At 53.6% G+C, this 26,744-nt stretch overlaps 1 protein-coding gene across 1 annotated transcript in view; it reads right to left on the bottom strand.

Annotated features, from left to right (window-relative positions):
- The window catches only part of LOC135185552 (macrophage mannose receptor 1-like), a 52,679-nt gene that overhangs the window by 3,921 nt on the left and 22,014 nt on the right, over positions 1–26,744 (bottom strand). The window contains exons 14-26 of the mRNA XM_064162332.1: positions 22,787–22,822; positions 22,372–22,535; positions 20,573–20,640; positions 18,236–18,336; positions 17,433–17,572; positions 15,943–16,057; positions 14,190–14,371; positions 12,687–12,789; positions 9,245–9,474; positions 8,168–8,333; positions 6,411–6,557; positions 2,108–2,224; positions 783–950 (exon numbers count right to left, since the gene is read on the bottom strand). Of these exons, the coding sequence (XP_064018402.1) occupies positions 783–950; positions 2,108–2,224; positions 6,411–6,557; positions 8,168–8,333; positions 9,245–9,474; positions 12,687–12,789; positions 14,190–14,371; positions 15,943–16,057; positions 17,433–17,572; positions 18,236–18,336; positions 20,573–20,640; positions 22,372–22,535; positions 22,787–22,822 (1,737 nt within the window). The remainder of the gene's footprint in view (positions 1–782; positions 951–2,107; positions 2,225–6,410; positions 6,558–8,167; positions 8,334–9,244; positions 9,475–12,686; positions 12,790–14,189; positions 14,372–15,942; positions 16,058–17,432; positions 17,573–18,235; positions 18,337–20,572; positions 20,641–22,371; positions 22,536–22,786; positions 22,823–26,744) is intronic.

Here is a 26,744-nt window from a genome sequence, read left to right as displayed (position 1 = left end):
GAGGTGCTGGAAGGTGCCATGAGGATGCTGAGAGGCCTGGAGCTGCTCTGCTATGGGGACAGGCTAAGGGAGCTGGAGTTGTGCAGTCTGGAGAAGAGAAGGCTCCCAGGAGAGCTTATTGTGGCCTTGCAGTATCTGCAGGGGGCTACAAGAAGCTGGGGAGGGACTTTTTAGGGTGTCAGGTAGTGACAGTACTGAGGGGAATGGATCCAACCTAGAGGAGGGGAAATTTAGATTAGACATTAGGAAGAAGTTGTTCAGCATGAGGATGCTGAGACACTGGCACAGGTTGCACAGGGAGGTGGTGGAAGCCTCATCCCTGGAGTTTTTAAGGCCAGGCTGGATGTGGCTCTGGGCAACCTGCTTAAGTGTGAGGTGTCCCTGCCCACAGCAGGGAGGGTTGGCACTGGCTGATCCTTGAGGTCCCTGCCAGCCCTGACAATTCTGTGCCTGTGACTCTGTCAGTAGGGCAATCTGTGTGCTGTTGGAGGGGGGCAAAGCCACAGAGGGGTTTAAAAGCTTTTCAGAGAACACTGATCATTTTTTCAGTCATTAACTGAATATTCCTCACAGAACAGAAGCAGCTGTGGAGATCTGCAGCAATAAAGCAGGACCAGGGTTGCCCAAGAAGGGTAACTATGGACTCATCTTTCTGTCTGAACAGGTGATAAGGAAGGCAGCAAACAGAGCATTTGGAGCTGGCCTTTCGTAGGACCACAGTGTGCTACTACTGCTGAACTGAAGCAGAAAGAGCAAGAGCAGACATTCAAGAAGTCACTTACTTTTTGGCTTCTTACAGATGAAACCCTTCTGGGAAGAGCAGGGAAGGCTGCTCCAGTAGCCAGAGAGAGCAGACAGCTCCACGCAGCACTGCAGCTGCCCCTCCAAGGGCTGCCCTGCAGCCCAGTTGGCAAAGTCTATCGCTCTGTGGTCTTGCCAAAGCAGCTGCCCTGGAGGTACAAACGGTAGTAGCAACACTGAGTCCCACATCAGATCTGAACTGAGAGAGCAGGGCAGCTGCTGGACAAGAGAAGACCTTAAAGCAGTCTTCCAGTGCATGAAGGAGGCTACAGGAGACCTGCAGAGGGACCTTTGACAAAGGCATGCAGTGACAGGAGGAGGGACAATGGCTTCAAACTGGAAGAAGCTGCATTGAGACTGGACATGAGGAGGAAATTCTCCTCCATGAGGGTGGTGAAGCACTGGAACAGGTTGTCCAGAGAAGCTGTGGAGGCTCCAAGCCTGCTGCATTGGATGCCAGGTTGGGATGGGCCTTGAGCAAGCTGGTCTGGTGGAAGGTATTCTTGCAGGGGGGTGAAGCTGGATGGTTTTCAGGAGCCCTTCCAACCAAAACCATTTTCTGGCAATATTATTTCTCAGTCTAATAAAGCACTTCATTCAATTTGCTTTTCATCTTAAAGCCAATAGCATTACTTTTCCAAATAATGATTTTCAGCTTTGCCAGCCATAACCCATTCAGTTTAATTGACTCATCCCTGGGTTTTTATCCAGGGTACTAAAGCTTCACACTGAAATACACACACATATATATCTATACATCTCAGATATTAGGTTTTCTAAATTCCCAGCAGCAGCAGCAGCACTCCTTAAGAACCAAGCAGCTTTTACTGTACTGCTTAAACACAGGATCAGCTAAAATTAAAGCATGAACTTTGGGCATCAACTCTGACATTGATCAGATCCCCTCTCAGCCTTCTCAGCTCCACACTGAACAGCCCCAGGGCTCTCAAACTTTCTTCATACCTCACTGTTGGACTCTCTCCAGCAGGTCCCTCTCTCTCTTGAACTGGGGAGCCCAAATTTAATGCAGTACTGCAGCTGTGGTCTCGGCAGGACAGAGCAGAGGGGGAGCAGAATCTCCCTAGCCCTGCTGGCCATGTTTTCCCCGATGTCTCCCGGGATGCCATTGGCCCTCTTTGCCACAAGGGCACATTGCTGCCCCAGGCAGAACTTGCTGCCCACCAGCACTCCAAGGTCTTTCTCCGTGGAGCTGCTTTCCAGCAGGACACCCCTAGTCTGCAGTGGGGACTGCTGCTGTGCCTCCCCAGCTGCAGGACTCCAGAGTTTCACAGAAGTCAGTGCTCACCATTGAAAGCTCTGTAGATTCCTATCCAAAAGCCACTGGTCTTGCTCCTGTGTAGGTCTGCATGCTCTGCTAAGAAGTTTGATTCAGCCACATCTTCTACAGAAGTCAGTGTGCCACCTGCAAGATAATCAAGAGAAGGTGCTCAGAGGTAGTTCCTGCCATAGAAGTCAGTGGTAGTCAGCAGCCTGGTTAATAGAAAACCAGCCCAGGTGGTAGGGAGCAAGCAAGGGTTGAGGTAAAGACCAGAAAATCACATTGAGCTGTGAGAGATGTCAGCAGCAACGAAGGATGTGAGGGCATAGTGAAATTGATCATAGGAGCACAGGATGTTAGAAGTTGGAAGGGACCTCTGGACCTCTTCCAGTCCAATCCTCTGGCAAGACCACAGTAGGTTCAGTCTTAGTTTTCAGCAGCTCCAACTCCCTTATCTGTGTTTTTACTCTTGCAAAACATCTCAGCAAGCCTATGAGTGCAGCAGACATCACCCTTGTTTCTCGTTCACAGCCTGTGATCTAACCCTTCTCACCTAAACATTCCAGCTAGCTTCAAGCTAGCACAGCACTAAACAGATCCTCAACACCACACAGAAGGCTGGAAGTCCATTAACCATGCCTGTGACCCTTGGTTTTTCTACTGGGACCTGAGCCAGAGCATTGTAGAACAGTTTGGGCAATATTATAGGTTCAGACTCAATTTGCAGCAGGCAACAGGTACATGGAGAACATCCTGGAGTGAGGAAGGCAGTGGACAGTAAAGCAATAATCACTGTGCCCAATATCACACATCTGGGAAGAGATAAAGAACCTGAGCTCAGCTGTCCTTTGCTGCACCTGCAGCACTGCCACACTTCTCCCTCTCCCTGCTCAGGGCAGCAGCAGTTACTTCCCAGGTCCTGAACAGGAATGTACACAGGCATGTAAAGAAGTCATGCACAGGCTCCCAGGATGTCAGGGGCTGGAAGGACCTCTGGAGAGCTTCCAGTCCCACCCCCTGCCAGAGCAGTGCCAGAGGATCCAGCACAGGGCACACAGGAACACATCCAGACAGGGCTGGGAAGGCTGCAGAGAAGGAGACTGCACAACCTCTCTGGGCAGCCTGTGCCAGGGCTCTGGCACCCTCACACTAAACAAGTTCTGCCTCACCTTGAGCTGCAGCTTCCTGTGCTGCACTTCCCATCCCTTGGCCCTTGTCCTGTGGCAGGGCACAAGTGAGCAGAGGCTGTGCCTGTGCCTCCCTTGCTGACCCCCAGCCCTCAGCTCTGGGTAGGCATTGCTGAGATCCCCTCTCAGCCTTCTCCTCTGCAGCCTAAGCAGCCCCAGGGCTCAGCCTCTCCTCCTCAGGCAGTGCTGCAGTCCCTCCAGCATCCCTGTAGCCCTCTGCTGGACTGTCCAGTGGATCACTGCCCCTGTTGAGCTGATGATGATTTTTGAAGAGCACAAAAGCATACTTTGTTTTCAAGTGGCTGGATAATACTTTCCATGGCTGTTATGCATGGTTAGTTGTTTATTCTCTCTGGTTTGAGAGGATATTTAGTAGCATGGAATATAGCAAAGGAAACAGAAATCAAGTGTGAACTTTTTTTGATGGTGGTGGTGGAGCAAAAGGGCCAAAAGGATCTGAAAAGATAGGAAACAAAAGGACCTGTGTCTTCTGGGCACCATAGTGCTTCCCTTTCTCTTTCACTACCTCCTGACACATGGATGAAGGAGTTGATGATTCAGCTGCACAGGTGGAAGAGGGCCAAGGAGCAACTCATGGTCTTGGCCAGGACCAGATGACTGCAAGGGGGGAAAGGAAAATCCTCTCCTGGCTCTGCAGGCTGCTGGGGAACTTCCAGGCAGAGCACCCAGCCCCATCTGGATCACACACACCTTGTCAGGGAAGAGAATGGAAAAGAGGGAATAAGGCTGGGGAGAAGTTAGACCACTCAGAAGTCTTATTAAAAAGTGGAATCTTGTTAATGAATAAATCCTTCAAGGAAAAAGCACAGCTTGAAAGAAAGAAGGCAAATGGCAAATGGATCACCTTAAATTCAGTGTAACTGACAAACAGCAGCAGCAGTGCCACTGTTCAAGAGTGCTGCCTGGGCACCTAAGGATGGAGCTGCTGCCATCAGGGACTGATGCCCTGGCACTGCCAAGGGGACCATCAACTCCAGGGAACTTTGCTCATCCTAACATCATTGTAACACCAAACACAGCTCCTGGCCTCACTGCCTGCCTCCAGGGCACACCATGCCTTGGGCAAACCTCGTCAGGCCCAGACCACAGCTCAGGCACTCCTCCTTGGGCATGCCTGGAACCTGAACCTTGGTCACTCCTCCTTGGGCATGCCTGGAACCTGAACCTTGGTCACTCCTCCTTGGGCATGCCTGGAACCTTAACCTTGGTCACTCCTCCTTGGGCATGCCTGGAACCCTAACCTTGGTCACTCCTCCTTGGGCATGCCTGGAACCCCTAACCTTGGTCACTCCTCCTTGGGCATGCCTGGAACCCCTAACCTTGGTCACTCCTCCTTGGGCATGCCTGGAACCCTTAACCTTGGTCACTCCTCCTTGGGCATGCCTGGAACCTTAACCTTGGTCACTCCTGCTTGGGCATGCCTGGAACCTTAACCTTGGTCCCTCCTCCTTGGGCATGCCTGGAACCTTAACCTTGGTCACTCCTGGAACCCTTAACCTTGGTCACTCCTCCTTGGGCATGCCTGGAACCTTAACCTTGGTCACTCCTCCTTGGGCATGCCTGGAACCCCTAACCTTGGTCACTCCTGGAACCCTTAACCTTGGTCACTCCTGGAAACCTTAAGCTTGGTCACTCTTCCTTGTGGAAGTCTGCAAACCTTAACCTTGGCCACTTCCCCTTGGGTGTGCCTGGAACACTTAACCTTAGTCACTCCTCCTTGGGCATGCCTGGAACCCTAACCTTGGTTGCTCCTCCTTGGTCACTCTTGGAACCTTACCTGGTGGGGGCATGAGGGGCAGAGAGTGGAGTTTGGTTAGCAGCAGGTGTGAAGTTAAATCTAAAAGATGTCTCCCTAGCAACAGATTAGAGCCTCAGGAGCTTCTGCTTGAGATCTCAACTGCACCACTGCCCTTCACTGCAACAGCAGAGGTCTTTTCCAGAGAGAAGAAGGAAGGCTACAAGAAGAAGAAAGAAGAAGAAGAAAGAAGAAGAAAGAAGAAGAAAGAAGAAGAAAGAAGAAGAAAGAAGAAGAAAGAAGAAGAAAGAAGAAGAAAGAAGAAGAAAGAAGAAGAAAGAAGAAGAAGAAGAGCAGGACTGGATCCTGGGACCATCTTTGGGACCCCCACATTGTTGGTAGCTGTAGGACCTCTTCCCCTTTTTCCCTCTTCACTTTTCCCCTTTCTCCTCTCACTCTCCTCAACCTCTTAAGGCCAAACAATAAAGTTCCATTGCTGATTGAAGTAAGGCCCTTGGCCTGGTCACCTGTGCTTTGCCCTTTGGGATCTGCATTGGTTCTAATTGAAGCTTCCCACAGACTCAAAGCAGAAAGGAAAAAAGCCTTTAACAATAAATAAAAGGTATTTAAGGTAGAGGAGTTACAAAGAGGTATAGGGAAGGGAAACAAGGTCCAAAAATGTGTATGCAACCAGAGTGCTGGCAATGGGTGGGGGCAGAGCCAGGAAATGGTGATGCACCATGTGGTGGGATGGCCACCTAGCAGAAGAGGGGCAGCAGGAGCAGGGTGGGATGGCCACCTAGCAGAAGAGGGGCAGCAGGAGCAGGGTGGGATGGCCACCTAGCAGAAGAGGGGCAGCAGGAGCAGGGTGGGATGGCCACCTAGCAGAAGAGGGGCAGCAGGAGCAGGGTGGGATGGCCACGTAGCAGAAGAAGGGCAGCAGGAGCAGGGTGGGATGGCCATGTAGCAGAAGAGGAGCAGCAGGAGCAGGGTGGGATGGCCACGTAGCAGAAGAGGGGCAGCAGGAGCAGGGTGGGATGGCCACGTAGCAGAAGAGGGGCAGCAGGAGCAGGGTGGGATGGCCACGTAGCAGAAGAGGAGCAGTAGGAGCAGGGTGGGATGGCCACGTAGCAGAAGAGGAGCAGCAGGAGCAGGGGTGGTGCTATCAGGCAGGCAGGCAAAGAGAGCAAGAAGCAGCAAGTTCCTCTGTTTCCATAGGGGCCCTGGGCAGGGAGTGGAGTGGGCCAACCACTGCACCTGGGGTCAGCTCCAGCCCACCCCCAGGAGGGGTAAGCCTTTACGAGACCACACTGGGGAGCCAGCAGGAGCACGGCGTTGGGGGCCTGGCAGGATGCATCCCACCTTGGGCTGAGAGCCAGGGCTGTACCTGCTTGGATGCACTGAAGCACAGCCTGAGCCCAGCTCATTTCGTTGCTGTTGAAGCTGTAGCAGTGGCTTCGGAAAGGAATCCAGAAGGTGTGGTCAGAGGCAGGACATTGGCCAGCATCCTGCGGGGCAGCAGAGGGAAGCACACCTGGAAGAAAGGAGATGTTACGGAGGCTTCCCTCTCCGATCTGTGCAACCATTTGAAATGTCCTGTGGCACAGAGTGCCAGACCTGGCAGTGACTGTGCCGTGGGTGCAACGAGAGGCAGAGCTGCTCAGTCCCAGCTGCAGCATCCACTGTCAGCCTGTGCTCTTCTGTTGCTACCTACGCCCAACTTGGACTGCCTCAAGGACATTTCAGTGTTTCAGGGCTTCCCCTTCTGGTTGATTTGTTTGCAACCAACAAACTTACATAAATAAATAAATAAATAAATCAGCCCCCAAACAAAAACAAACAGGAAAAAAAAAGCAGAAAAAGAAAAGCCAGGAGAATTTGGCTCAAAGATATGGGAGTGTTTCAGGGCTTCTTGCTTCTAGTTTGTTGTCTTGGGTGTTGCATCACCTGCAACAGATCACACAGGAACACATCCAGGTGGGGTTGGAATATCTCTAGAGAAGGAGACTCCACAGCCCCCCTGGGCAGCCTGTGCCAGGCTCTGTCACCCTCACAGGGAAAAAAATCCTCCTCTTGCTTCCATGGCACTTCCTCTGCCTCAGCTTCCACCAGTGCCCCTTGTGTTGGCACTGGGCATCCCCCAGCAGAGCTGGCTCCAGCCTCCTGGCACTCACCTCTTACAAACTGCAGCTCCTTCAACACTTCCAGGGGTGGGGACTCCAGCACCTCCCTGGGCAGCCTGTCCCAAGCCCTCACCACTCTTGCAGCAAAGACATTTCTCAATTTTAATTCCTACTCTTATCCTCTCATCCTTACTCTCTTATTCTATTATCCTTACCCTCTCATTCCTTCATTCTTATTCTCTTATCCTCTCTTCCTTACTCTCTTATTCCTTCATTCTTATTCTCTTATCCTCTCTTCCTTACTCTCTCATTCCTTCATTCTTCTTCTCTTATCCTCTCTTCCTTACTCTCTCATTCCTTCATTCTTATTCTCTTATCCTCTTTTCCTTACTCTCTCATTCCTTCATTCTTATTCTCTTATCCTCTCTTCCTTACCCTCTCATTCCTTCATTCTTATTCCCTTATCCTCTCTTCCTTACTCTCTCATTCCTTCATTCTTATTCTCTTATCCTCTCTTCCTTACTCTCTCATTCCTTCATTCTTATTCCCTTATCCTCTCTTCCTTACTCTCTCATTCCTTCATTCTTATTCTCTTATCCTCTCTTCCTTGCTCTCTCATTCCTTCATTCTTATTCTCTTATCCTCTCTTCCTTGCTCTCTCATTCCTTCATTCTTATTATCTTTTTTTTTTCATTTTTATTCTTATTATCTTATGCTTACTGTTTTATTCTCATGCTTTTATTCTTCTTTTCTTGTTCCTACAATATTATTCTTTCATTCTTATTCTTCTTCCAGTATTCTTCTTTCATGCTTATGCTCTTATTCTTCCACTCTTATTCTCTGATTCTTATTCTTTTATTCTCATTCACTTACTCTTTCATCCTTATTCTTATCAGCTTCTTCTTTTATTCTTCTTCTCTCATTATTTTTCTTACTCTTACTCTATTCTAAGCTGTATTTCAGCCAAAGCAGGCCCAGCAAGGGTTCTGCCATCAGCCCAGAAGCCATAATTGTAGCTTACCCTCAGATGCTTTGCAGGCAGAGAAGTGTTTTTCACCACAAGGTGCAGTTTTCCATGTCCCCTGGAGGTCTAGGTAGGCACAGGCCCTTTTCTGGTGTGGTTCTCTGTAGTCCCAGATAGAAAAGGTCACCTTCCTTCTGTCACTCCACCTGTGATAGCCATAACTCTGAAATTGAAGCAGACATTCAACAGAAGCTTTCTGCACTGGGATCTGCTGGTCCAGGGAACAAAGGTTACACAACTGCAGGTTTCCACAGTGCCATGCAGAGGTCACTGAGTGTATCTGTGCTGAGGTGTGCTAAGGATGGTGAAACGTTGGTTGAATCACAACGCAGCAGCCTAGAAGTAAGGCGCAGCAGTGTGGCTAAGGAGAGTGCTTCCAGGATACTGCTGCTGCTCACTGCTTAGCTGGGCAACATTATCAGTTTGGAGTCACAGGCTCACAGGTTGTTAGGGGCTGGAAGGGACCTCTGGAGAGCTTCCAGTCCAACCCCCATGCCAGAGCAGGACCAGAGAATCCAGCACAGGTCACACAGGAACACATCCAGACAGGACTGGTAAGGCTCCAGGGATGGGGACTCCACCACCTCCCTGGGCAGCCCATTCCAATGCCAATCACTCTCTCTGCCAACAACTTCCTCCTAACATCCTGCCTAGACCTGCTCTGGCATAGCTTGAGGCTGTGTCCTCTTGTTCTGTCCCTGGGTGCCTGGCAGCAGAGCCCAACCCCACCTGGCTACAGCCTCCCTGCAGGCAGCTGCAGACAGCAATGAGCTCTGCCCTGAGCCTCCTCTGCTGCAGGCTGCACCCCCCCAGCTCCCTCAGCCTCTCCTCACAGGGCTGTGCTCCAGGCCCCTCCCCAGCCTTGCTGCACTTCTCTCAACACCTTCCAGCACCTCAACATCTCTCTTGAATTCAGGAGCCCAGAACTGGGCGCAGCACTCAGGGTGTGGCCTGAGCAGTGCTGAGCACAGGGGCAGAAAGACTGCCCTGGTCCTGCTGCCCACACTGCTCCTGAGCCAGGAGTACTACAGTCCTTGCATTTAACCACAGCACCTCTCAGTATCTTACTCTTACCACATTGCTGTTGAGCCCAATCCACAAGGGCTCTCCATGCTGTGCTGCCTGCAGCAGCAGGAATGCATTGCTGTAAGTATCAAGCACACTGGCAAGCTCTGAAGATTTCTCCTTGCAGGCTTTTCTTGCTTCTTCCCAACTGAGTTTGGAGGGGATGATTAAATAGCTGCTGTTACCATAGTGGACAAAATCAGAGTCTGGAGCAGTCGTGGGATGAAACAGTTCAGGCTCTGTAGGGAAGAGGTACAGATTTGAGAGGAAAGGGAGCAAAGAGTGGAAGAATTCCTAACTGCATTTAGAGTAACAGATGAATGTAGTGTGGCAGCACAAGCAGCAGGTAGAAGCTTTTCTTTAAAACACAGGAGAGAGATTTAATGGCAACTTGGAACTGTTTTAAACTCTCCTGTAACTCCTGCAACCAGGGCTTAGGGAAAATGAGCTCTGTGTACCCCTGCATAGCCACAGAGCAGAGGAGTGACCCCCTCTACAGTTCTGTGTACCCCTGGACAGCCACAGAGCAGAGAAGTGACCCCCTCTACAGCTCTGTGTACCCCTGCATAGCCACAGAGCAGAGAAGTGACCCCCTCTACAGCTCTGTGTACCCCTGGACAGCCACAGAGCAGAGGAGTGACCCCCTCTACAGCTCTGTGTACCCCTGCATAGCCACAGAGCAGAGGAGTGACCCCCTCTACAGCTCTGTGTACCCCTGGACAGCCACAGAGCAGAGGAGTGACCCCCTCTACAGTTCTGTGTACCCCTGGACAGCCACAGAGCAGAGAAGTGACCCCCTCTACAGCTCTGTGTACCCCTGCATAGCCACAGAGCAGAGGAGTGACCCCCTCTACAGCTCTGTGTACCCCTGCATAGCCACAGAGCAGAGAAGTGACCCCCTCTACAGCTCTGTGTACCCCTGGACAGCCACAGAGCAGAGGAGTGACCCCCTCTACAGCTCTGTGTACCCCTGGACAGCCACAGAGCAGAGGAGTGACCACTCACACTGGGCACTCAGGGATCCCCTCTACAGCTCTGTGTACCCCTGGACAGCCACAGAGCAGAGGAGTGACCACTCAAACTGGGCACTCAGGGATCCCCTCTACAGCTCTCTAGGTCCTGCTTACAGAGTGCAGCTGCAGTCTGTAAGCTCGACCAGAGGCAGGATCTGTGAACCACTTCTGTCCCAAAACAGGAGTGCATTTCACTCTAAGCAAAGTTTGTGACTCTGCTGGGTGAAGTGGAAAAGGGAGCTCTAGTTGTACCTCGAATGGTTGGCATGGAACTTCAGCTGTCTAGCATCTTTGTCAGCAATGTGGACAGAGGATTTGAGTGCCCCCTCAGCAAAGCTGCTGATGGCACCAAGCTGTGTGGCACAGTCGACTTGCTAGAGGGCAGGGATCCATCCATCCAGAGGCACCTGCAGAGCTGTGCCTAGGCCAACTTCATGATATTCAACAAGGCCAAGTGCAAAGTACTGCACCTGGGTGAGCACAGTCCTGAGCACAACTCCAGGCTAGGTGGGGAATGGCTGAGAGCAGCCCTGAGGACCTGGGGGTCTGGAGTGATGCAAAGCTCAACAGGAGCCTGCAGGGTGAGTGCAGCCCAGGCACAACCCTGTGCTGGGCTGCAGCAAGAGCAGTGTGGGCAGCAGGGCAAGGGAGGGGATTCTGCCCCTTGGCTCTGCTCTCCTCACACCCCACCTGCAGTCCTGGGGGCAGTTCTGCAGCCCCCAGCACAAGCAGGACATGGAAGTGTTGGAGCCAGTGCAGAGGAGGCCACCAAAATGCTGAGAGGGCTGCAGCAGCTCTGCCCTGAGCACAGGCTGAGAGAGTTGGGGCTGTGCAGCCTGGAGAGGAGAAGGCTTCCAGGAGACCTTGGAGTGGCCTTGCAGGATCTGAAGGGGACCTACAGGAAGGCTGGGGAGGGACTATTGACAAGGTGTGGTGATGACAAGAGGAGGAGGAATGGGTTTGAAGTGGCAGAGGGGAGATTGAAAGTGGCTGTTAGGAAGAAGCTGTTTGCAGTGAGGGTGGTGAGACACTGGCACAGGTTTGATCACATTGGGTGCTTCTCTGCTCCACCACTTCCCTGGAGGTGCTCAAGGCCAGGTTGGATGAGGTCTTGAGCAATCTGTTCCAGTGGGAGGTGTCCCTGCCTATGGCAGGGGGTTGGCACTGGCTGAGCTTTGAGCTCCCTTCCAACCTAACCCATGCTGTGACTCTATGATTTTATGAAGTAGAAGACCAAGCCCTGGTGCCAGTGGATGGGAACACAAAAGAGGCCAAAAGCTGCCTCTGAGGGCAGTATGGAGGACCCCCTGGCTGTTGCTGTTGCTAGTGACACCCCCAGGCAGCTCTCTGCAGCTGTGCAGGGTGGAACCATGGCACATCTGGCCCGGATGTGGCTCCTTCCTGTACTGTCACTTGCTGCTCAGCAGTTCCCTTCTGCGGGCTCTGCAGTGTGCCTGCACTCAGGGTGTGCCTCCCAGCCTGAGGACACACGAAGGACACTGGAAAGGTTGCCCTGCTGCTGACTCTGCTTTGTGATGCAAAAGCATTGGTGGAGACTGCAAAGCAGCCACTTTCACTGACCTTGCTCAACCCCCGGCTGAGCCTGGGGGAGGGCTTTGCAGCCAGGAAAGGCTTAGCTTGGGGGTGAGGGGGGGAAAGCAGCTTTTGGGACGGTGTCAAGCCAGGTAAGGAGGCCACTGATGGGATTCTCTTTATGCTCTGTATTTGTGTGTGCAACATAACCTGATTTGGGTGCCTGGATCTGTGCTAGGGGAGTCAAGCACAGGTGGCTGCACTTCTCTGTCCCTACACAGCACAAGGCACAGCTCTTCTCTTTGGAGCCTTTAGCTCAGCATGAGGCAGGTGAATCCTGCCTCCAAAGCCTCTACTGCCACGTTCAGACAGCTGTACCTGTGCTAGGGCAGTCAAGCACAGGTGGCTGCACCCTTCTATCTCTAGAGAGCCCAAGGCACAGCCCCTCCAACCTCTTTGGAGCCTTTGGCTCAGGTGAATCCTGCCTCCAAAGCCTCTACTGCCACGTTCAGACAGCTGTATCTGTGCTAGGGCAGTCAAGCACAGGTGGCTGCACTCTTCTATCTCTAGAGAGCCCAAGGCACAGCCCCTCCAACCTCTTTGGAGCCTTTGGCTCAGGTGAATCCTGCCTCCAAAGCATCTTGCCACGTTCAGGCAACTGATCTAAGTGTTCGTGTCTGCAGTGCGGATGAGGCCAGCCTTAGTGGAGATGCTGGTAGGGGAGAGACCATCAAGCCAAAATGTTTGTCATCATTCCCCCAGAGTGGGTTTTGTGTCTGGAATTGCTCAGCTGGCAAAGCAGCCCTCACCCTGACTGCCACAAGCTGGGCAGCTACAGCTGCCTCCTTGCAGTCAGAGAGCTCAGGAGGTGCCTGCCAAGCAAGCAGGTGAAAAGCAGAGCTTACTGCTGTCCATCTGGCACAGGTAGCTCCCGTTCTGCCCGCAGTCAGTGTTCTCCCAGCGCCCTGCTGCCTCTGCAGACCTCTTCACGATTGCGATGCAGTCAGTCTGAAAGGAAAGGGACAGTGCTGAGGTGCAGCAGTGCTGGCAAGACCGCGGGGACAGGCTGGGGGAGACAAAGTCCAGAGCTTCCTTCTCTAATTCTCTGACTCTTCCTTTGGTGTTTCTTGGCAAATCAGCTCGTTCTGCTGTGCTGTCTTTGCTTACTGCAAGAACTTCTGCCAGTTAGGTAAATTGTGCTGGAGTGCCCCAAAGCTGCTCTACTGCCTAGTCTGTGGTCATCTGTACTGGATTTGCTGAGCTTTCACTTGGATTCATGCTGTGCAAGGAGAAACATTAAGCCAAAGTAAGAATCCAAGCTGGTAGTACTGAATACTTTCAGTCAAACTCAGTAAACCCAATTAATCCTAGCAATAATTGGGGTACAGGAGGCCTTCTCTGTAGCTCCAGGCTTCTGCAAAGGACTTGCACTAAGTATAGATTCCAAACAGGCCTGAGCATAGCTTCAAAAACTTCCTCCCTGGAGATTCATGCAGCTTTAAGGAGTTGAAATGTTGGGTCCTGGTTGAGGGAACTCAGACTGGTCAGACTGGACAGGCTGGAGAGGTGCGGCCAGGGTGAACCTCAGGAGGTTCAACAAGAGCAAGTGCAGGGTCCTGCAGCTGGGCTGGAGCAATCCTCACTGCCAGTGCAGTCTGGAGGAGGAGGGGATGGAAAGCAGCCCTGAGGAAAAGGACTTGGGGATGCTGGTGGGGGAGAAGCTGGCCAGGAGCAGGCAGTGTGAGCTGGCAGCACAGAAGGCCAAGGGCAGCCTGGGCTGCATCCAGAGCAGTGTGGGCAGAGATGGAATCAGGGGATCCTGCCCCTCTGCTCTGCTCTGACCTCACCTGCACTGCTGGTGAGAGCTCTGAAGCCCTTAGCACACCAAGGACATGGACTTGGTGCAGCAGGTCCAGAGGAGGACATAAAGGTGATCACAGGGCTGGAGCAGCTCTGCTGTGAAGCCAGGCTGAAAGAATTGAGGCTGTTCAGTCTGGAGAAGGCTGCAGGGAGACCTTAGAGCAGCCTGCCAGGACCTGAAGGGGTTAGAAAGCGGCTGCAGAGAGACTGTTTGCAAAGGGCTGCAGGGACAGGACGAGGGCAATGGCTGCAAAGCAGAGCAGAGCAGATGGAGATTGGCTGTGAGGAACAAGTTCTGCAGCAGGAGGCTGCTGGAACCCTGCAGCAGGTTGCCCAGGGAGGTGTTTGAGGCCCCATGGCTGGAGCTATTGCAGGTGAGGCTGGGCAGGGCTGTGGGCAAGCTGCTCTAGTGGAGGATGTCCCTGCTGAGTGCAGGGGGTTGGGCTGGATGAGCTGTGGAGGCCCCTTCCAGCCCAGCCCAGTCTGTGGTTCTGCTAACCATGAGCATGTTCTCTAAGTGAAGCACTGTCTGATGTTCCTCTGTTTACCTCTATTGTAACATACTTGTAGCCATCATATATGTATTTATCTCTGAAGGGGAATCCTGCTGCCCAGTAGGAGTAGTCAAACAAGCTTCCATCTGTCCACAGATACCTATCCTCATGGTTAATGTCATTCAGCCCAATCCAGGTTTCGTTGGTGACATCCTTCAGGAGGAGGGTGAAGAAGGCTGTTAAAAACAAGCAAACAAAAAGAGATCAGAGAGAAAGAGTAGGTGAGGAGTTACCTTCCTTCCAATGCAGTGTAACCCAAACTCCAGCTGAAACCAGCAACCCCCTCCTCAAAACATGGCACATACTGGGTTCAGCCCTCTTGGGCTGTGAGTTAATGGTAAGAGACAAGACTGACCACGGGGAATTAGGAGCAGTGTGTCCAGCAGACCAAGGGAGGTTCTCCTCCCCCTCTACTCTGCCCTGCTGAGACCTCATCTTGAATCCTGTGTTCAGTTTTGGGCTCCCCAGTTGAAGAGGGACAGGGATCTGCTGGAGAGGGTCCAGTGGAGGACTACGAGGATGATGAGGGGACAGGAGGGCATGGCTGATGAGGAGAGGCTGAGGGACCTGGGGCTGCTTAGTCTGGAGAAGAGAAGACTGAGAGGGGATTTGATAAATGTTTGTAAGTATCTGAGGGCTGCCAGGAGGGGGGGACAGGCTCTGCTCACTGCTCCCTGGGACAGGACAAGCAGCAGTGGATGGAAGCTGTAGCACAGGAGGTTCCAGCTCAGCACAAGGGGGAACTTCTTTCCTCTAAGTGTCCCAGAGCCCTGGCACAGGCTGCCCAGAGAGGTTGTGGAGTCTCCTTCTGTGTAGCCTTTGCAGGCCTGTCTGGATGAGTTCCTGTGTGATCTGTGTTAGATAGGATTGTCCTGCTCTGGCAGGGGGTTGGACTGGATGATCCCTTTGGGTCCCCTGTGAGCCTGGGATGACTGAGGCAGTTTAATGGCAGGGGAAAAAAAACACAAACAAGCAAACAAAAGAAGAAAAGGAAAAGATTTTTAGATATAAATGATAGAAACTTTTAGCTGGGGCTGTTCAGCCTGGAGGGAAAAAAAGGCTCCAGGGAGGACTCAGAGCAGCCATTCCAGTACCTGGAAAAGGACTAGAATGCTGGGGAGGGACTTCTTACAAGGTCCTCAACCACATCCCTGGGCAGCCTGTTCCAGTGTCTCACCAACCTCATAGTGCAGAACTTCCTCCTGATGCCCAACCTAACTCTGCCCTGCTCCAGTTGCAAACCATTGCCCTCATTCTAGCCCCACAGGCCCTTCTGAACAGTCTCTCCCCAGCCTGCCTGCAGGTCCCCTGCAGATACTGAAATGCAGCTCCAAGGTCTCTGCAGAGCCTTCTCTTCTCCAGGCTGCACAGCCCCAACTCTCTCAGCCTGTCTCCACAGCAGAGGCTCTCCAGCCCTCTCAGCATCTTTGTGGCCTGCTCCATCAGGTCCACTTCCTTCTTGTGTTGAGGGTCCCAGGACTGCACACAGGACTCCAGGTGGGGTCTGAGGAGAGCAGAGCAAAGCAGAGCAGAGGGGCAGGATCCCCTCTCTGCATCTCTGGCCACAGCTCAGGCTGCCATTGGCCTTTGCTGGCTCCTGTCTGGCTTCTCCTCCACCCAGTCCTTTTCTGCAGGCTTGCTCTCAACCTCATCAGCCCTCAGCCTGTGTTGACATGGTTTAGCCTCAACATGAGCTGGCAAATCATGCTGGCCTCTTCTTTGGTGCCCATGGTGCCAGCTGCCATACCTTGCACTGGTGCACTGTGGATAGAGGCCAGGTTCCCCCCCAGCTTTATACAAGCACTCCTTGCAGAGTGCCAAGTCAGCCTCTCTCCTTCTCTGGATCCAAAGACTTTGTAACACTGTGGGGAGAACAAAGGATTAGACAACACTCCAAGTGCCAGGAACTATCTGAGCCTTTGGTTTTGATCAGCTCAGCTGCACTGCATGCAGAGAGCAGCAGATGAGGGAGCTGCTGGAGTGTGACTCTTTCAGCCTGCAGAAGGAGAGCCAGGCAGGCACAGCAGTGCTTCTGGAGCAGGGACAAACCTGTGGGGTGGCCAGAGTTAGCACCTGGCAAGAGCAGGCAGCCTGCAGGTGCTTCTGAGGAGTGAAGCAGATAGCCAAAGCTCTACTTACAAGCAGAATGAGACACTGAAACTGTTTCCTGACTGGGGACACAACCTGGGGCAGGCATCTCTTGGGTGAAGCTCTCTCAGTTCTACCCCACAGCCTGTGCTGAAGCCTGAGCTGGTGTGAGTGCCCAGCTTGGGCAGAACAGCACTGGGAAGAGGCAAAAGCAGCAATGTTTTTGTGTTGCTGTGTGTTGTGAGGGCCAGAGGCACGGGGAGCTGACACATGCTGCTGCTTCCTTCTCTGTGCCCTCTGCTGCCTAACAGCTTCCCTGCTGATTGCACTGTGGGGGCGATTTGGGCTTTCCCTTGTTGCTTGCTCTTTTGAAGCTCACATGGTGAGGAGCTCTTTTGCTGAGCTAAGCAAGTCACCAGTGCTTGCCTAATCCTCTGTACTGCAGTTGGCATTTACTGCTCTTTGTGCTACTCTCTGAATCGCAGGACGTTGGGGGTTGGAAGGGACCTTGAAAGGTCACCCAGGCCAACCCCTCTGCCAGAGCAGCATCTCCCAGGGCAAGGCACACAGGAGCACAGCCAGGTGGGCTTGGAAAGGCTCCAAAGGAGACTCCACAGCCTCTCTGGGCAGCCTGCTCCAGGCTCCAGCACCCTCACAGGGACAAAGTTTCCCCTCCTGTTCCCATGGCACCTCCTCTGCTGCAGCTTGCCCCCAGTGCCCCTTGTGCTGCCCTTACCCAGCCCTGGGCAGAGCCTGGCTGCATCCTCCCCACACTGCCCTGCACAGCTTTAGCACAGCACTGAGAGCAGCCCTCAGGCTCCTCTGCTGCCAGCTGCCAGCCCCAGCTGCCTCAGCCTGGCCTCACAGGAGATGTTGGAGGCTGCTGGAGGCCTGAAGAAGGCTGTCCAGAGAGGCTGTGGAGTCTCCTTCTCTGGAGCCTTTCCAAGCCCACCTGGCTGTGTTCCTGTGTGCCCTGCCCTGGGAGATGCTGCTCTGGCAGGGGGTTGGACTGGATGCTCTCTGGAGGTCCCTTCCAGCCCCTGAGATTCTGTGGTTCTGTGAAATGTCTGTGTCTGTGTATAGAGAGAGATGATCCTTCTCTTGGCCTGTAGCAAACCTGCTAAATATGGCTGAGATTTGTTACTGCACCTTGTTGTTAAACAAAGACCAAGTTTCAGGGCATCCTCCCAGAGGTGGAAGTAGAGTAGGAGCAAATCCTGAGTAAGTCGAGTTGTGCCTCTCACAGATGAAGGCAGCTTTCACTGCACAGCTCACATCTTTCCAAAGGCCTGTGAAGGAGTGGAGCACAGAGAATCACTCTCTGGAGCCATCGTTGCAGCTGTTAGCCCCAGAGAGTGCTCCTGAGCAGGGAGGAAGCCTGCTGGAATCACAGAATGGTTTCACAGAGGCATGGAATGGGCTGGGCTGGAAGGGACCTCCACAGCTCATCCAGCCCAACCCCTGCACTCAGCAGGGACATCCTCCACTAGAGCAGCTTGCCCACAGCCCTGCCCACCCTCACCTGCAATAGCTCCAGCCATGGGGCCTCAGCCACCTCCCTGGGCAACCTGTTGCAGGGTTCCAGCAGCCTCCTGCTGCAGAACTTGTTCCTCACAGCCAATCTCCACCTGCTCTACTCTGCTGCCATTGCCCTCGTCCTGTCCCTGCAGAACGGACCTGCAAAGGTCATCTACTCCACCCCCCTTGCAGTCAGCAGGGGAGGTTCAGCAGAGGCAGCTGAAGCAGCTGCTCTGTAGACATCTGCCCAGATGCAGCTGCAGTGCTGCTGCAGTGAGGTTGTCTGCTGGGAGCGATGGCAGTGGGGAAATGCCAGCACACTCCCTGCCAAAGCTGCCAGCACTGCTCAGCTCTCTGCTTGTGGGACTGGCAAACATTTTGGCTGTTGATGCTAAATATTGCAACCAAATATTTGGGTTTGGGACTGCACTCACCAGAAGGCTCTGCCATGATCACACAGTTCTCGTCGTTGTTGGCAAAGTTGGGCTCGCCTGGAGCCCAGGCAGTGTAGCTCACTGGGGAGCCATCCAGCCAGCTGGAAGAGAGAATCTCAGAATCTCAGAATCAAGCAGGTTGGCAGAGAGCTCCAAGCTCAGCCAGCCCAACCTAGCACCCAGCCCTGCCCAACCAACCAGACCATGGCACTAAGTGCCCCAGCCAGGCTTGGCTGCAACACCTCCAGGCACAGAGACTCCACCACCTCCCTGGGCAGCCCATTCCAGTGCCAATCACTCTCTCTGACAACAACTTCCTAACAACATCCAGCCTAGACCTGCCCTGGCACAGCTTGAGACTCTGTCCCCTTGCTCTGCTGCTGGGTGTCTGGCAGCAGAGCCCAACCCCACCTGGCCACAGCCTCCCTGCAGGCAGCTGCAGGCAGCAATGAGCTCTGCCCTGAGCCTTCCCTGCTGCAGGCTGCACCCCCCCAGCTCCCTCAGCCTCTCCTCACAGGGCTGTGCTCCAGGCCCCTCCCCAGCCTTCACAGTCTCACAGTATCACCAAGGTTGGAAGAGACCTCACAGATCATCAAGTCCAACCCTTTAGCACAGAGCTCAAGGCCAGACCATGGCACCAAGTGCCACGTCCAGTCCTGCCTTGAACAGCTCCAGGGACGGCGACTCCACCACCTCCCCGGGCAGCCCATTCCAGTGTCCAATGACTCTCTCAGGGAAGGACTTTCTCCTTGCTGCACTTCTCTCAACACCTTCCAGCACCTCAACATCTCTCTTGACTGGAGGAGCCCAGAACTGGACACAGTACAGAGGAAGCTGCCAGACAGACATCTCCAGCCTCGGGTAGCTAAAGGGCTGTGCCATTGCTGGGTTAAGCAAGCTGCTAACAACGACCAGAGGGCAAAGGCTCTACATATCATAGAAGCATAGACCCACAGAGTGGTAGAGGTTGCAAGGGACCTCTAAACATCATCCAGTCCAACCTCCCCGCCAAAGCAGGGTCACCCAAAGCAGGGCACACAGGAACAAAACCAGGTGGGCTTATAAAGGCTTCAGAGAAGGAGACTCCACAGCCTCTCTGGGCAGCCTGCTCCAGGCTCCAGCACCCTCACACCAAACAAGTTGCTCCTCATGCTGAGCTGGAACCTCCTGGGTCCCAGCTTGTACCTGTTGTTGCTTGTCCTGTCCCTGGGCAGCACCCCCCAGAGCCTGGCACCTTCATCCTGACCCCCACCCCTCAGCTCTTGAGAGACATTGATCAGATTCTCAGTGAGCATTCTCAAGGACCAACAGCTCCAGTTCTCACAGCCTCTCTCTGTGCAGGGGAGAGGACACATCCACAGCTTTGCTGCTGCTTCTCATTTCTTTACACATGGCCTTTGAGGCCCACAAGCATCCTACTCTGCCAGAGGCTGGCAGTGTCATGCTCAAAAGGCAAGTTTTCTGTGGTCTGGACAAGACTGGAATTCCAAGATCTCACCAATGCACAGACTTGCCTCTGACCCCAGAGAGGTGTCCTCCTGGAAGCCTTCTACAAAGAGATTTCTAAACCAAGCTCCCCAGCAGCAGTTTCAGCAACCATTAGGCAAGATGCTGCTTAAACTTCTTGCACACAGCTCACACAGGTGGAACCAGAGGGATCAGTCTGATCCGACTCTGCAGTTCACATCTTATCAACACCTCCTGGGCTTCCTCTGAGTCCAGGGGATCTGGAGATCTCACTGGAGATCTGCTCAAAGTTAATCTCATTCTAAAACTGGTGTCAAAAGTGGGTCAGGTGAATACACTAAAATGAGCTGCTCCCCCTCACTACCTCTGGAGGGTAGCTTGGGTGTTTAACCTCACTGTGAGAGGTGAGGCAAAGTGAATCTCAGCTATGTACTTGTCAGAAGAGCTCAGTACTTCTGACCTGAGACTTCTGAAGCACTCCAGAGGTCAGCTGTGCAGCAGCTGTCACCATGTCAAATGAAAGCACCCAAAAGGCTCCCATAGAGCAAGGTGATATCAGGACACAGTCACACAATGGTCTGGCTTGGAAGGGACCTCCACAGCTCACCCAGCCCAAGCCCTCTGCACTCAGCAGGGACATCCTCCACTACAGCAGCTTGCCCACAGCCCTGCCCAGCCTCACCTGCCATAGCTCCAGCCATGAGGCCTCAAACATCTCCCTGGGCAACCTGTAGCAGGGTTCCAGCAGCCTCCTGCTGCAGAACTTGTTCCTCACAGCCAATCTCCATCTGCTCTGCTCTGCTTTGCAGCCATTGCCCTCGTCCTGTCCCTGCAGACCTTGCTGCCCATTACCTGCTTGCTTTCACTCACCTGAATTTCTGATCATAGCTGACAACTAAGCCAATGAAATATGAGTCTGTGATGCCCTTTCTGTAAATCTGAAAGAAAAGTGAAGAGCAGTTAAGCATTTGTGATGGTTTGGGTGTTCCCTGCTCCCCTCACACTGTGGAAGTCACCCAGACTAGACTCAGCAGCTCTGGGAGTTGAATGAAGCTTCTATTTACAGCTGGCACAATACACAAGCAGATAGTTACAGTACATACAGCTATAGACAGAAATAGGCAAGGGAAAAGGTAACACAGAAACACAGCAGCCCTCCCAGAAACCTGAGTGCCCAGGAGGGGCTCCCAACTGCCCTTCCACCTTCTCCCACCCCTCTCTACCTTACCCCAGACATTGCCTTGGCCCAAGGCAGAATGGAGGGTCAGACAGGGGGTTAGGAAGCAGGTGGATAAATCAGAGAGATGAAGGGTGAGGATAGAGAGAAATGCAGCTCAGAGCTCAGACTGTGCTCCAACTCCCTTATCTGTGTTTTTACTCTTGCAAAACATCTCAGCAAGCCTATGAGTGCAGCAGACATCACCCTTGTTTCTCGTTCACAGCCTGTGATCTAACCCTTCTCACCTAAACATTCCAGCTAGCTTCAAGCTAGCACAGCACTAAACAGATCCTCAACACCACACAGAAGGCTGGAAGTCCATTAACCATGCCTGTGACCCTTGGTTTTTCTACTGGGACCTGAGCCAGAACATTGTAGAACAGTTTGGGCAATATTATAGGTTCAGACTCAATTTGCAGCAGGCAACAGGTACATGGAGAACATCCTGGAGTGAGGAAGGCAGTGGACAGTAAAGCAATAATCACTGTGCCCAGTATCACATATCTGGGAAGAGATAAAGAACCTGAGCTCAGCTGTCCTTTGCTGCACCTGCAGCACTGCCACACTTCTCCCTCTCCCTGCTCAAGGCAGCAGCAGTTACTTCCCAGGTCCTGAACAGGAATGTACACAGGCATGTAAAGAAGTCATGCACAGGCTCCCAGGATGTCAGGGGCTGGAAGGACCTCTGGGGAGCTTCCAGTCCCACCCCCTGCCAGAGCAGTGCCAGAGGATCCAGCACAGGTCACACAGGAACACATCCAGACAGGGCTGGGAAGGCTGCAGAGAAGGAGACTGCACAACCTCTCTGGGCAGCCTGTGCCAGGGCTCTGGCACCCTCACACTAAACAAGTTCTGCCTCACCTTGAGCTGCAGCTTCCTGTGCTGCACTTCCCATCCCTTGGCCCTTGTCCTGTGGCAGGGCACAAGTGAGCAGAGGCTGTGCCTGTGCCTCCCTTGCTGACCCCCAGCCCTCAGCTCTGGGTAGACATTGCTGAGATCCCCTCTCAGCCTTCTCCTCTGCAGCCTAAGCAGCCCCAGGGCTCAGCCTCTCCTCCTCAGGCAGTGCTGCAGTCCCTTCAGCATCCCTGTAGCCCTTCCTTGAACTCTCTCTAGCAGACCCCTGTCCCTCTTGACCTGGGGAGTCCAGAAGTGGATGTAGCATTCCAGGTGGGGCCTCTCTAGGCCAGAGCAGAGGGGGAGGAGAACCAACTTGGAACTGCTGGACACACTCTTCTGAATATCCCCCAGGACCCCATTAGTCTCCTTGGCCCTAAGACACATTGCTGGCCCATGCAGAACTTGCCCACCAGCACTCCCAGCTCCTCCTGCACAGGGCTGCTCTCCACTTTGTCAGGCAGGACAAGGGCTCAGGACCCCTGCCCCCCGTTCCCTCTCTGCTGCAGCTGCTGTGCTGGAGAGCTCAGCTAGCATCAGCAGGCTCAGAGCTTACATATTGCCAGAGGAAGTGCCTCTTGCTCTCATTCCCAATGGCAACAAGAGCTGCAGAGCTCCTCTGGCAAATCCTCCTTGCTTCTGCCCCATGGACATGGCTCCTGCCGAAGTAGTACTGCCTGTCCTCATGCACAATCCACCCAGCAGCTGTGCTCTCGTAGGCTGAAAGACAAAGAAGCATTAGCAGTGTGCTCCCCGGGGGGAGGCTGACCCCCCACCCTGCAGGTGCTTCAGAGAGGCAGAGCTGTGGTGCTGAGGGCCATGGTTTAGCCCCAGCCTTGGCAGTGTTAGAGAATGGCTGGGCTGGGTGAGTTTAAAGGGCTTTTCAAGCCTCTAGGTATGGCACATCCACATCTGGCCACAGAAAGCCTGGAAACTGAACACAGCTTCTTGGAAAGAGGAAGAAGTCCTACCAGGCTGCTCTCTGGGCTCAGGTTTCAGCAGTGTCCCTGGAAAACAGAAGGTGATGGTGAGCAACACTCCAAATGCAAAAGGAAATAACCCAGAGAGGTTTGCTTTGTGTCCTTGCAAACCTTTCCTGTGATAGGCAACCCCCCCAGGCTGTGGCCTCTAGAACACAGGTCCAGGGTTTCAGGTCTTAAAATATTAGAAACATTTACTTAAGTTAAAGAAAACCTCCTTGATGATGTGATGGTGGTGGCTGGAACACCTCCTGTGTGGCCAGGCTGAGGAAGCTGAGGTTGTTCAGCCTGGAGAAGAGAAAGCTCCAGGGAGACCTTAGAGTAATCTTACAGTAACCTGCCCTGCTGAGACCTCACCTGCACTGCTGGGTCCAGCTCTGGAGCCCTCAGCACAGCAAGGACATGGACCTGGTGGAGAGAGTCCAGAGGAGGCCATGAAAATGCTCAGGGCTTGGAGCAGCTCTGCCATGGGGACAGGCTGAGGGAGCTGGGGGTGAGCAGCCTGGAGAAGAGAAGGCTCCAGGCAGACCTAAGAGCAACCTGCCAGGACCTGAAGGGGCTACAGGCAGGCTGCAGAGAGACTGTTTGCAAAGGGCTGCAGGGACAGGACGAGGGCAATGGCTGCAAAGCAGAGCAGAGCAGATGGAGATTGGCTGTGAGGAACAAGTTCTGCAGCAGGAGGCTGCTGGAACCCTGCAGCAGGTTGCCCAGGGAGGTGGTTGAGGCCCCATGGCTGGAGCTATTGCAGGTGAGGCTGGGCAGGGCTGTGGGCAAGCTGCTCTAGTGGAGGATGTCCCTGCTGAGTGCAGGGGGTTGGGCTGGATGAGCTGTGGAGGCCCCTTCCAGCCCAGCCCAGTCTGTGATTCTCTGACTCTTTACCCACCCTCTGCGTCTCCAAAGCAGATCTCCAGGAGCCCTCTTTTAAGCCACCCCAGGTGTGCAGGAAAGCACTTTGCAGATGAAACATTTGAGAATGTCTTTAGCATCTGTCCTTGGAATGCTCTCAGGAATGCTATTGGGACTGTCAGGGGACTGGAGCCACACAACACAGTGCAGCTCAAAGATGAGGCTCTCAGCCTTACCTACAGAGCACTCAGTGAGTCCCAAGCACTGGAAGGGTGAATGCTGCTAATGCCACACACAGTCAAGGGTCTTGGTGCTTGGCTTTTACCAGGAAAGCCTGGTTGCAGGAAAGACAATAGGGAGCAAGCACAAGTATTTGATTACAGGATGGAGCAGGAGGAAGCAACTAACCTGTTGCTGTTCCCAGGGCCAGCTACAGCCCCTTGGAGGTAGCTCTGCTCTCATTTGGATGCCTGTGAGTGCTTGCTCTTCACCAGCACTGCCAGCTCTGAGCTTGCTCCATGGGCAGGAGACATTGTCAAAAGAGTGACAGGAAGACTTCAGAGGAAAAGTAGACCAATGAAAAAGCACAAGCAAAGTGTGCCCAGGGAGCTTCTCCTCCCCCTTAACTCTGCCCTGATGAGACCACAGCTGCAATACTGTGGCCAGTTTGGGGCTCCCTAGTTCAAGAGAGGCAGGGACCTGCTGGAGAGAGTCCAGCAGAGAGCTGGGAGGATGCTAAGGGACTGGAACAGCTCTGCTGTGGAGAAAGGCTGAGAGCCCTGGGGCTGCTTAGGCTGGAGAGGAGAAGGCTGAGAGGGATCTGATCAATGTCTCTCAATAGCTGAGGGGTGGGGGTCAGGATGAAGGTGCCAGGCTCTGGGTGGTGCTGCCCAGGGACAGGACAAGCAACAACAGATACAAGCTGGGACCCAGGAGGTTCCAGCTCAGCATGAGGAGCAACTTGTTTGGTGTGAGGGTGCTGGAGGCCTGGAGCAGGCTGCCCAGAGAGGCTGTGGAGTCTCCTGCTCTGGAGCCTTTCCAAGCTCACCTGGCTGTGTTCCTGTGTGCCCTGCCCTGGGTGATGCTGCTCTGGCAGGGGGCTTGGACTGGATGACCTCTGGAGGTCCCTCCCGACCCCTACCTGCTGTGATTCTGATTTGAGTCTTTCAGTGCTCACAGCTCCAATTCTATGCCAAATTCTTTGTCTTCTCTGGATGCTGTGGCAGGGGAGCTGGACTGGATGATGTCCAGAGGGCTGTCCCAACCTCTACCATTCTGCAATTCTCTGATTCTGTTGGGAGCTTTTGACCATTTTCTCCTTTAGCACTGAGTGAAGAGCAGAGCTAGAAGCATTCCAGTACTTCCCTGCTGCAGTCTCTCACTGCACCTCATTTTGGGTTTGTTTTTAATTCCCACAAGACTCCAATACTCCTCCTCACAAAAATGGAGGATCCTATAAACAGTTTCCATAGAACCAAAGGATCACAGAGCCAGGCAGGCTGGGAGAGACCTCCAGGCTCAGCCAGCCCAACCTAGCACCCAGCCCTGCCCAACCAACCAGACCATGGCACTAAGTGCCCCAGCCAGGCTTGGCTTCAACACCTGCAGGCACAGCAACTCCTCCACCTCCCTGGGCAGCCCATTCCAATGCCAATCACTCTCTCTGACAACAACTTCCTAACAACATCCAGCCTAGACCTGCCCTGGCACAGCTTGAGGCTGTGTCCCCTTGTTCTGTTGCTGGGTGCCTGGCAGCAGAGCCCAACCCCACCTGGCTACAGCCTCCCTACGTCCTAAGTGAACGTGAGGGAAGGAACAGCTCTCCCCAGGAGAGATCACAGAGCTGATTACAGAGGCCAGGCTCACAGCAACAAGATCTGGTTTCTATTTGTAACTTTTGAAAGGTAATTTAGGACCAAGACAAACTCAGCAGTGTCTTTGTGTTACGGCTTCTGAACTCCTCCTGAGTCCAGAGCTGCTTCCTCTCCTCAGCAAGAGCAGGGAGCCAGCCGTGCCCGCAGCAGCTGCTCAGGGCAGCAGGAGGGGCTGCACAGCATGTCCTGCTCCCAGCTGGCAGGCAGCAGCCAGTGCTCTGCTGGTGCCTTTGCAGGACTACTGCACCCACAGGGCAGCAGGGATCAGCAGTGTGCACTGTCAGCAGGGAGTGCCACTGCCTGCCACTCGTCAGGTGCCTTTCACACAGTTGCTTCTCCCTTTCTCTGCCTGTCTGCATCCGACTTTCTTTTCACTTCGAGAGGCTGTTAAGTATCTCCTGCTCTATGGAGATGCACACAGGCACTCGGCTAACGAGCAGCAAGCAGGGGTGGCAAGGCAGGACCAAGTCACCACTAGATGTGACTTGGGCTCCTCAGCTCACGAGGACCCCATTGCCCATGGGCAGGCAACAAACATGTGCCCATCAGAGAATCACAGCATCACAGTCAGAGTGTCAGGGGCTGGAAGGGACCTCCAAAGCTCATCCACCAACCCCCTGCCACAGCAGCAGCATCTAGAGCAGATCACACAGGAACACATCCAGGTGGGGCTGGAATATCTCCAGAGAGGGAGACTCTACAGCCCCCCTGGGCAGCCTGTGCCAGGCTCTGTCACCCCCACAGGGAAAAAAATTCCTCCTCATGCTTCCATGGAACTTCCTCTGCCTCAGCTTCCACCAGTGCCCCTTGTGCTGGCACTGGCATCCCCCAGCAGAGCTGGCTCCAGCCTCCTGCCACTCACCTTTGCATCCTTAGCAGCACTGCTGAGGTCCCCTCTCAGTCTCCTCCTGTGCCAGCAGCACAGCCCCAGCTCCCTCAGGCTCTGCTCCTAGCAGAGCTGTTCCATTCTCTTCAGCAGCTTTGTGGCTCTGTGCTGGGCTCTCTGCAGCAGCTCCCTGAGGTCCCTCTTGACCTGGGGGGCCCAGAGCTGGACACAGCACTGCAGATATCCCTTCCATGCCCTGGGACCAGGTGTGGGAGGCCTGTCATTAAGGCAATGCTTGCCAAGCAAAGGTGTGGGATGCAGGAATCCTTCACAGCCAGGCATCCTCTGCTGATGATCTTTCCAACAGCAACTGATTCCTCTATTTGATTCCCACCATTCATTC

This window comes from Pogoniulus pusillus, chromosome 23, assembly GCF_015220805.1.
Source record: "Pogoniulus pusillus isolate bPogPus1 chromosome 23, bPogPus1.pri, whole genome shotgun sequence".
Lineage (NCBI taxonomy): Eukaryota > Metazoa > Chordata > Aves > Piciformes > Lybiidae > Pogoniulus > Pogoniulus pusillus.
This window is presented reverse-complemented; position numbering and strand designations above follow the sequence as displayed.